Raw genomic sequence first — 11,562 nt, 5'->3', positions numbered from 1 at the left:
CTGTGCGTCACTAACAAAGATTTGTTCCAACAATTGTTAATGTCACATCCCGTTACGAATAGACAAATTTAAATAGCTTTTTTTAGCGCTTATTCGGCTCTGGTACATATATATTTAATATACATGTAAGTCAAACACATAAAATAAGGAAATGTTAAGCAACGTATAATTACTTATTGAGACACAAAATAAATAAGAGAACAAAAGCAGTAGTAGGTAGTAGCCAGTAGGGTATATTTCTGTTTCGTTAACAACTTTTCTTTACAAACATGGACAGACTAAACATCAGTTACCTAATCGCTAGGACTTCAAACCTTACGGAATAAATCAGCTGTCCTAAATGTGATATAGAATGTAAATGGAATATTTGATTATAAACTTTCAGGTAATGTGGAATGAATATAATATATTATAGAATCGATAATATGGTAAAATTTACGAAATAGATTAATAAGGATAGAAGGACAAGGCACCGTGAGCATGTCTAGCATAAGCATGCCGTGTGATTAAAAGATCTACTTCACAGATTTTGCATGTTGAATTGAAAGCGTGGGAGTTAATGCAGCGATTTCAGTACTAATATAACACATTAGTACTGAAATCGAAAAAAATATCTTATTTACACTTTGTTACTTTATACAAAACATACATATAAAAATTCAGGTTACATAAGTTATTAGGCGGCAATAACTAGCGGTATTATCGCTCCAAGCGATTTCTTCCAGGCAATCCTAGGATGGATAAATAAAAAAGTAACACCTACAGAGGGTAAAGTACAAGAAGTGCATTAATAATTATTTATTTTTTATTTTTCATATTGGGGTTATCTGGAAGAAATCGCAAGTTAGCGATAAGGCCACCTATTGCCTAATAACTTATGTAACTGGTTTTATATATGTATGTTAATGTATGTTTAAGGTACTGTGTAAATAAATAAATATCTGCTAAAACCATGCAATATGAACAAATGCGCTTTGTGTTAACAAACCATGATTTAGCAAAATCATGAATAATGAAGTGAGTGCATTTCAAAATATAAGTCGTTCTCTTTAAATGATGAAACGCAATATGTGAAATATAAAATTTATACTGACACGTTATTTGGGGCATGAGAGGAGGAAGCCACTTTCATAGAGCCAAGGTTTTTATGAAATTCGGAATAATATTAGATCATAATTATATACGTAACGTATATTATTTGTACATTAATTAAATTTATGGATTGAAGTGAATGGAAGTACCTTGGTAGGTACGGTCTTTTTTGTGCGTCATAAATCACCATAAAAATATGAATGGAGAGAATGCATCTATGTACATCTAGTTACTCGATATCCTATACGGTCTGAATTAAGGGATAGATACAAATATTATGAGACAGATCACATATGTACTTAAATTTCTATTTAAATAATTTGTTAATTAAAAACAGGCTTCAGAAACTAAAGCGCAATACCAAATAATAAAGCGTTTGTTTATCCTTACTGCATTGCCGTGTTTATTAGTATTTTAAATAAATAGACATCACATGGAATTAAATAGGAGCACGGGACTTTGTTATACACTGGTTTTTGGCAAAGCTTCAAGGTTTCCAAAGAAGAAAATCTGCGTCTCTGTTTGGCCAAGACATCAAAACATTGCGTTGAACGAACTTTTGGAACGTCAATGTGACGTCATAGCATGCTTCATCACCTTCTCTTGTTTAAAACCTCTAAACAAAAGAAGAACAAAAACAATTTTTCTGTCGGTAGAAGTTGAATACATGAATTAAACTACGACTAATGTCAAATTAAGTATATTCTCGTATTTGTATTTAATAGAAAACTAAAACATTTATCTTGTTATTAGGATTAGCATCCTAGACCATCACTAAAGATTTTCCAAATGAACACATAGTCGTAAACAATCTTCCCTCGAAGATGGTGATAAATCACCGATTATTAGTAATTAATATCATACACGGTTTATTTGATTAAAGTTTCCAATATTTATTATATTTTTAAAAGGAAATTTGTACCTAGCGTCACATCACAATCAGTAAACGAAACAATAGTACATTTAATCACCGATTAGGCGATAAACAAAGACAATCTGATTAATAAGATCCTGAGCTCTCGAGAGTAAAAACAATGGGGCCACCTAAATTGGTTCATTGTTTATTGATAAGGGGGCAATATTTCGTATTGTGAAACGATGTATATTCCATTAATTTTCCACGTGCTTCCGCGAAAAGACAACTTGCATCAACTACGCAGCAGACGGATAGACATTTGTTATTATTGGCCTCTCGCTCGCACGCCATGCTTCTTTGTTTTGACGAAGATATAAAGGCAGGTTGAGGCCGCGCTCAAATTTAACAGTGTTGCCGTTCAGCCAGGCGCTACGCGTTTCGGAACGGTTTTGCTACATCATTTATTTTCATGTAATACGAAGTTAATTTGGAAAAGTGCAATAGTGACATCAAGTGTAGTGACAAGTGCAGTGATGAGGCCCCCATCGGAATACAATGACGCCAGGATGCCCGCTGAGGCGGAGCAGGGAGATACTAGGGCTCCTGCTATGATGATTTGCGCGAGATTAGCTGGACGAGCAATTATAAGGGTTGTTGGACGATGTGAGGATGCACAGGAAAACAGTCAATTAGGTACGTTAGACAATTTTTTTTAAAGATTCGGTAAATGGTATTTATGTTTAGTGTACTTATTAGTAAATTAGTTATGAGATATCAGATAGATATAAAATATTATTTAGTTTGGCCTTATATAAATACATATAATGATACAATAAGATTTTTGTCCGTAAATAGTAATCCTAAAACTATTTATACGTAAAACAAAGCTGTAAAATAAAACATCTACAAATATATGATTGTTCAGTATAGTACGAATTATGTTTCCAATAACAAAATGTTTCGTTTACCTACTTATGCAAAGTACATCGTATCTTATCTAATAATCTACGCTGTAGCGATCTCCTATTTTTGCATTCATACGAAACTAGAGCAATAACGATAATAGCGCAATACATTATTTTAATTAACCCGCTTACTTAAATTAATTTCTAAATGTGGCCCGTGAATGGACTTCGATGACCTGACATATACGACCTTGACCCACAGCGCGTAATTAGACAAGTCGTTAGGCCTAAATTCAATTTTATTGCGTATTGAGAGACAGCGCAAATGTGTAGATATGTAATTAAATGTTTACATATTTTGTGGCACAGGAAAAAATTTGTCAAAGAAAAATTATTGAATCTAAAAAAAGAAGCTGCAGTTTGACAGTTATTACGTATTGGACACAGATTATTTATAAAATTCTTTAGTACTATTAAGACGACATGACCATATGACTAAAACCTGTCAACGTTTGATATGTATTTATAAATTTTAATGAGAATTTATTTTCTACACTGTACCTACACTTTATAATACATTTTAATAATTACAAATATAATTCATAGATATCAGAAACGTACAATATATCTTGCGTGTATCATAAATTATTAAATATTCTTACAATTTTTTTTAAATTAAACACACAGGAACATAATAATTAATTGTAATAATACGTCCTTTTTCAACCCATACCTATAGGGTTGCAAACTGGCATGGTCTGCTTTTGTTTAAAAAGAATAATAATAATAAAATAATTCAATTATTTTTAAATGACTACTCGATGTTAGAACACTTCCTTGTCATTATGTATTGTATAACGGCCAAAACCAATATGCAATATCAATCCAATTTTAGCTGTCATAGACTGACAATTCAATCCATTTCTAAAGAAAAGCATGCCAATATTCAATACATGGACTGAGATACCAATCTAATTATTCAACCAATCGTTCAGAGGGCGGATAAGAGATTGAAGATTGCCCTCTGTATGAAAATGAATGTTTACTCATGCCAACAACCTATCTGTCCATTTTGACAGTTGCTTCGAATGGCCAAATCAATCTCGGATTGCTATCGGTGAAACTCGTATGATTTGGGTTTGGGATTGCGACCTAACTTAATATTCATCGGGAAAATTTATTCATCTTCGTCATCTTCCAGTTCTAGTGATAGTGATTTGGAAGTTTAAATGCAATTATCCGATTGGGATAGTAATTCTGAAGCTGGAAGAAGACAACGTACTTCTGTGCGAAGACATAAGAAGACAAGAATTTATTATATCCAGAGCCTGAATGAAGCCGAATTCACATTTAGATTTAGGTTAACAAAAGAAGCTTTGGAGACACTTTTACACAAAGTGATGTCTATCATATATGACTTCTTGCAGGTTTCATCTTTTCATCAACTTTTGTAAAAAAAAATTAAATATTAGCTACAACCAAAAATATTTGTTACTATAGATACTACCTACTAACTCCACTGCAAAACCTCAAGACTCCAGCAGAACATCTTTATAACGAATCTCAAATACGAAGCAGAAATGTGGTGGAAAGGACATAATATGGTGTTTGGAAAAAATCGGTTCCCCAAAATCGGTTTGTCAAAAAAGGTTTTACTTCAAGTATCTCGTGTACAAGCCGTGATAGTGGCATGTGCAGTGTTGCACAATATTGCTATTGATATGCGAGATGAACACTTTGAACTACTGCAACAAGTAGATGAACAAGCTGATGATATTGATCAAAGCGCAATTGACAACGTGGGAAATGCAAGTTTGCGAAGTAATCTTATAAGTGATTATTTTGCTTTATTACTATAATATTTTATAAATTACAACGTTTTTGAGATAAATTAAATAAAAATTCAATGCTTTTATTTAAATAAAAATACAAATTTTTAATACAATACATCCTCGCTCCAGGCACAAAATCTATTATTTTTCTAATTTATTTAACAATATATTTTTTTCTATGGCCCAGAATTCTCTTTTATGCTCTCTTTCTTCATCTTTAAATGCCCATTGCTTTCTCTTATTTAGAAGCTCTTCCTTTCAATTGACTTTCATTTCCTTCGACAGACAACAATATCATGTCTTTGACTTTTTCCTCGATAGGGGGTAAGAGGAGTAGCAGTACTAGGGCCACCTCCTGTACGATATGTTTCAGCATGTATCAAGGCAGACTTTTTTCTTGTAGCCCTCTTTAAGCTTTAGCACTGCGAAAGTTTACCCCACTTGTGCTATTAAACAGCGCCTCCAGCGTCTTCCAGCACTGCTCTTTCTCCTGCCAGGTGACTGAGTCACTCTTTTTATTTTCTAATATATTTTTATGGTCAGCAACAAGCGAAGTTAGAAGGTCAACGTCTTCCCGGCTGAAATTGACGCTTCTTTCACGTTTTTGCGTAGACATTTTTTTAAGTTAAAGAACCAACCTCGAATCACAAAAACAACATACACAAACTACTCAGAGAAAATTTATATTTGTAATAATATGTACTAAAATACTCAATAACCTAACAAACAATAATACCATATGAAAATGACAGCCCGTTTCGTTACAAGTAATATTAAATGACCAGCAAAAAGGTTAAGGTTCTATGTTTTTCTATAGAATTTTGTAACTTTATTTGTTCGTAACAAAAAAACAAACAAAACGTTGCATAGCTAATTGCTACTTTATCCATACATTGTGAAACAGACCCTAAGTCTTACTTATTTTATTTCGTTCCAAAAACACGAACTTTTGGTATGCTTGAACACAACATATTGCATTGAACGAAACGCGGTCGAGAGGCAAGGATCACGCAAAAGATTGCTGTCAATCTTTTGTCAAATAAACAATCGGATAGCAGAAATGTTTATTGGCATGCAGATTGGAGATCGGTCTTTAGATATGAATCAGTCCAAGATTGGTTATAATCATAGATTGAAGATACATTATTAATTTTGGCCGTATATCGTGCTTTATTGCGACAACGATGGATCGAGGTCAAGCATTTTTCTCTTTTCCGTATATTATGTATGTATCACTTAGGTACAATATATAAATTACCGTTTTTAAATCTACAATTTTTCCAGGCATGCAATTTTTTTTAAAGACTATGCGTATATATTATGTCTAACATTTCTTTCCAAAAATTATAACTCTTTTGTAGTAAGACAAAATAGAATAAAGTAGAAACCACTCTTAATTTTTTAAACACGTTGTCCGTACATTGAAATAGTTAAACTGAAATGTCTAATCAGTAGATATTATAAAAAACCGTTACCTAAAAAATAAATGAATCCTAATTTTATTACGACGACGACGTCTGCGATTACATGGTCATTACAATAAGTATAAAGTCATAAATCAAGCTCTTGTTTATTGAAATTCAGCCGCATAGGGAACTTAATCATTCCTGTTAGCGCTGTTGCTTTCATGATCAAGGCACAAGCAACAATTTATATAACTTTTTAGTTTAAAACGTATGACATAACTTTGTAATAAAAACGGATTTTATAAAACGCGCAACTTCCTACCGGTTATTAGTGGACAAACTACCGCATTTTCCATCATAATGATCCCAATCTTTTGTTAATGACCGCGTTTACGTAACAGCTTTCTAAAAAGTAGCCACATACCTATTCTTTAAACTTAATAGGCTTACAGCTTACTTTCTATGGGTTTATCTATCTTATCTTACCGTTTTAAAGCACTATTTGACAGATCATATATGACAAAATTCATATATGTAATGAAAAAAGTGATTTATAAATAGATTTAACTTTAATAACGTTAAATAATCTTCTCATGTCGCATTTTTTTTTAAATCGATATTTTAAAATCTTCATAAAATGCAATTGGTTAAAAAAAATATATGCAGTTGCAAATTTAATCATGGAGATTTTATACGTACTATCGCAATTATTACACAAAAACGAAGATATCTCGTAAAAATTGTGAAATTTGCGAGGTCAGTACGTTGCTGTTATTGTTCGTTTCATTCTGCATTGTATAGGTCTACCAGAATCTGATGGCAAAAAAAATTTTTAAAAATTAGCGATTTTCATATGGCAATAAAAGAAAAATTTCATCTGTCAACTGAAATTTCGAGGAATTGTTTTTGGTTTGGCTTCAAATTTCCTTTAAAAAGTGATGAAAATGTCGAAGAAACCTCTTCGATAGCAAGCAAGACATAATGTTTTCAATGTTTATCAAAGAATACTTGATCAACAAGATGCAGAACATACACAATCATCGATATTGAGCCATGTGCAAGCGTTGACTGGTTAGTAGGAATGACACGTCTTGATACTTTGGTTTATGGGATTCTTCGTGTGTATTATATTATGTACTTATACTAAACTTTGGTTTATTTCAGGGGTTTCTTATACTACAAATAAACTTGGATAGTTTTGATTTAGAATTGATCAGAAACAAGATAAATGAGTTTTACACTGTTTCTTTCTCTCAAATAGGGTTCGATGAACAGCGAAAATCTTGTGAACATGTAATAAAAATTGAAAATCAGTTCATAGAACAAGATTGAGATGCAGGAGGAAAGGTTTATTATAAATACTGCGTTGAAGACTTTTTTATGGATGTGCAGTATTTGGAACCATTTTCAAGTTCTTAATTAATTAATAAACTCATGAACAGAGTAATTGGAGTTTCCATCTAAATTTCAAACCCCACATTCGCCACATTTTCAAAAATTATCATTGGATAAATTTTTATATATTTTGCATATATCACACACAGAATCAGCCGCTATAAGGAAAAAAAAGTATCAAAACGTTTTACTCCAATTTCCCCAGTATTGCTAGCGTCAATTTCTTTTTTCCCTTTTTGCCATCAGATCCTGGTAGACCTATAATTGAGGTATTTCTTACGTTTCTCTGAATAAAAAAAAAAAACAACGTCTATTATTTTAAATTAAATCTGCATACGTTTCAATGTCTATAAGATTTATATATACCTACTTAGTGAAAATTTTGCAAACCGTCACCAAGCTTAAATGCTGGCGACCTTATGATTTACAATAACAATTTTTTTTATTATTTCATATAAGAATGTATGGTCTTGAACAACTTCCCGATCAGATTAAAGTGCTTGCTTTTGCTACTATTTCTTAATTTAATATACAAACAGATAATTTTCTAGGTGCATACTTTGAGACAATCTGTATAAAAAAATTTGAGTTAGAATTCACAATTTTTGTATCATTGTGTTCATGCGAAAATCATGTTGTTCATCCAAAACGAAGCATTGACATTTGACACAGGTTCGAGAATCAAAAGTCATACGAAGGGGTTTAAGATTTGTAATTGTCTACAGTCTAATATCAATAATTTATGATGATAATATAAATTTATCCCTTTATGGGAAAGGCAAAGTAATATCAATTTAGCCGGCCAGTGCCAAATATAAAATGCCAATATATATAATATATTGACCAAGTATAGTAGATATGAAATTGACAGTTCGTGTCGACAACCTTTTGTACAAATTACAGTGGGTTTAGACAAGATGCCTTAACAGTAGTGTATGTAGCAAGTCGAAAACTTAATTTGTATGAAAATGACAGTTCGTGTCTAAAAAATTTCGACTTGACTTGACAAAACCCCCAGGCCCCAGCCCCCAGCCGGCCAGCCCCCAGGTCGTGCAGGCCAAGAGGCAAGAAAAGGGGAAAAAAAACCCCAGGACTGGCGGCTGGCCTCTGGGTTTCTGGTTTTGTTAAATTATTAGATTGTACGTTCAATTAAGTGAATTATTAATCAATTACTTATAGTCTTTTCTGTTTTCTAATTATACTCTATAATTGTTAAATGTTACATCTGAAGCGGTATGTTGTTGTGGTTGCATTAACGTCAATAGATTTATCATTTTACATTACCAGTTAGCATGTTCCAAAATCTATATAGTCTTACTAGTTTGTACTTATACCAAGTTGCCCTTGTAGGAATGTCTGTAAATAACAAAATTAGAACGAGTCGATATATTTATAGATCAGTATTCAGTCGTAAGCAACTGAACTACGCATAATAGTGAATTTAGTTCTACACGTCTTTTCATTAATTGAAATAGTCGAGACAGTTTTTGATATAAATACAAATGGCTTTAGCTGTAACAAGAGTGATTCTCAAGTGTGAGGATGCCCAAGAAACACAAATATTAGGTAACAGTTTCTTATATTGTTTTATAAATTTATCAGCAAAAGCATCTTAATTTTCTGGGACCATCAATAGATTTGTATGTTAATATCTTTTTTAATTGAATTAGAAAAATGCTGTATTGAGTCTGAAAGTTCTATTTCACTTTCTAATGTAAAAAAAAAATTATGACTATAGTTCAACTTAAAAATACTAACATTTTTATTATGAGGAATAATACAATTCTTGTAATGTCTTTACAATTTTTTTTAAATATGACTCATGTTCTTTTTTATATTGTTACAGATTTATCAGAATGTCAACTAATGCAAGTACCAGATGCTGTGTACCATTTGATGCGGCACACAGAATTAAAGAGCTGTGACCTCAGTGGCAATGTTATCACAAAAATTCCACCAAAGTTTACTGTTAAATTTAGTTTAATCACAGGTATGTTAAAATTATAAATATTTGCAGATAGCTAAAATCTGAAGTACCATACAATGTGCCCTATTCTTGTATGTTCATATTAGGATTATGGATTTAATTGTAGCTAAAAATATAACAGTTTCTCATACTTTTGACATTTTTTTCTTAATTAACTGAAAACTAGGAAACCCTATATAATTTTTACATGGCTTGTTACAGACTTAAACTTAGCAAATAACCAAATAGCCAAACTACCAGATGAGCTCTGTACTTTGGCATGTTTAGAACGACTGGACATCTCACACAACTCCTTTGTGGCCCTACCTCACATAGCCTGCCAGTGCCCCAGCCTGCATACACTACTCGCACATCATAATCAAATTATTGGTACATGATTTTCTTTACTCTAATTATACTTCAAATTCATATTATATTTTATAAGTTTAAGCTAATTCCCCACTACTGTTTTATATGATAGAAATTTTAATTGATTATTTCATTTAAAGAGACCTCTTGTTATCTATGGAAATGGAAAGTAACTAATCTTTTTACATAAGCTTTGGATTCCAACAAATATGATAGTTCTTTCAGTATATTATACTGTATTTTTTTCAAATTTCAGAAGTTGATGTTAATAGATTAGAGAGGTCTCGGGCACTTGAATACGTGGATCTTAGTGATAACCCTCTTCCACCACGGACATATGAAGAACTTAAACAGCTCACCCACCCTCGCCTATCTATGTCAGAGCGACAGAAAGAAGATTGGGAAGAGGATCTTATACTTTAAGAATTTTCCTTAATGGAAATAGATAATATGGAGATTGTGACCTTAATGTAACAAAAAACTGTGCTTTTATGAAGTTATTTAGACATTAGCACAAATGTTTGATATATTTGTATTGTATATTATTTTAATTCAAATAATGTAATATACATTATTTAAACTATAGTGGTTTGCAGCTTGGCAGACTACAAAACTATTATTGCTATATTATATTAAGCATGCTTTATTGAGCTGTTCCTCTTTACAAAGTGATTAAACAAAAATAAAAAAGGGTGCGTGTATGTACGCGCGTAAGAAGTGATACTTCTTTGGCATTATTAAAAATAGTTTTTGATTGCATGCAAATAATTAATTACAATTAAATAATCAAAGACTGGAAAAGGAGTCATTATCGTCAATAAAGTTCAGTTTACATTTGATAAATTAAATAAATATTTATTATTATTCTCTTACATTAAGTGTAACATAAATTCTATTATTATTCGAATGTTGTTTTTAAATTATGTCCAATGCCGTAACATCTTCCGTGGGCAACTTCATACTGATAATTTTGTGTCAAAGTGCGCGCGCATGCGCATCGTAAAATTTCACTCTCATAAATTTTTCATAACGCGCCTAAAGAAGTATAACTTCAAAAACAAGAAATGTAGTTTTTTAAGGTTACAATAACCTGGTGCTTCCTAGGAAAGGATGGTCCTCATTAACTGTGATTATGTAAATGAACATAGTAATCCTAGTTACATAGATTTAATGTGTCAAGCTCAAAGATTTTTGTACTTAAGAGATGTGATAAGTATAATTAAGCAATAGTCAACCATAACATCATCTAGGCTATAACAATTTTCAGAGTTCATTCAGAGCCCGTAGATTTTTACAATCACTTGAAACCTTGTTTACCTAAAATAAAGATGGGAAAGATGTCAATAATTATTTTAAGTGTGAAAGATATGAAAGTTATTAGTATTATGGCTTATGACAAGTACACTAAAGTATTTTATTTTTCTAAAATACCTATTTTAATAATATTGTATAAAATAATTTTCTGACTCACAAAAATTAGTTACTAAGTTCAAATTAGTTAATCACTAACAAAGTTTTTTTTTGTTATAGCTTGTTTATAATCTGAATTATTCACGCTTTTTGTAGATTTTATTATTATTTGGCATAATATCAAGCATTACAATCTTTTTTATAAGAATGTGTTTGTATTTTATGGTGGTTCATAAAAAATACTTTATGTAAATAAAATAATTTAATAGATTTTGTCTTCTTAATTTAATATATTTTCCTAAATTCATTAAAATAATAAAAATATTCTATT

The 11,562-nt window shown here is 31.4% G+C and overlaps 1 protein-coding gene and 1 long non-coding RNA gene across 3 annotated transcripts; both read left to right on the top strand.

Moving 5' to 3' along the window:
- The first annotated feature begins 2,343 nt into the window (after nucleotides 1-2,343).
- On the top strand, nucleotides 2,344-10,517 carry LOC125056092 (leucine-rich repeat-containing protein 40). 2 transcript variants are annotated; one of them, XM_047659028.1, is made up of 4 exons: nucleotides 2,344-2,641; nucleotides 9,333-9,476; nucleotides 9,675-9,842; nucleotides 10,078-10,517. In XM_047659028.1, the coding sequence occupies exons 1-4, from the start codon at nucleotides 2,482-2,484 to the stop codon at nucleotides 10,242-10,244; spliced, it is 639 nt and encodes a 212-aa protein (XP_047514984.1). In that variant the 5' UTR covers nucleotides 2,344-2,481; the 3' UTR covers nucleotides 10,245-10,517. The 2 variants fall into 2 exon arrangements, with proteins under 2 accessions (XP_047514984.1, XP_047514985.1); XM_047659029.1 differs by lacking the exon at nucleotides 2,344-2,641 and adding an exon at nucleotides 8,769-9,052.
- LOC125056093 lies at nucleotides 6,891-7,641 on the top strand. Its single transcript, XR_007118004.1, has 2 exons — nucleotides 6,891-7,162; nucleotides 7,256-7,641. It is a non-coding gene; the product is annotated as an uncharacterized LOC125056093 (long non-coding RNA).
- Nucleotides 10,518-11,562: the final 1,045 nt, after the last annotated feature.

The sequence above is a fragment of the Pieris napi genome, chromosome 14 (genome assembly GCF_905475465.1).
Source record: "Pieris napi chromosome 14, ilPieNapi1.2, whole genome shotgun sequence".
Taxonomy (NCBI): Eukaryota; Metazoa; Arthropoda; class Insecta; order Lepidoptera; family Pieridae; genus Pieris; species Pieris napi.
Note: the sequence above shows the minus strand (reverse complement) of the source record. Positions and strands in the feature narration are given on the sequence as shown.

Bases quoted from the DNA above. Each gene is read 5' to 3' on its own strand.
- LOC125056092 (XM_047659028.1), top strand. From the start codon at position 2,482: ATGAGGCCCCCATCGGAATACAATGACGCCAGGATGCCCGCTGAGGCG. The intron at 2,642-9,332 runs GTACGTTAGACA...ATATTGTTACAG, and splicing joins ACAGGAAAACAGTCAATTAG to ATTTATCAGAATGTCAACTA. The intron at 9,477-9,674 runs GTATGTTAAAAT...GGCTTGTTACAG, and splicing joins TAAATTTAGTTTAATCACAG to ACTTAAACTTAGCAAATAAC.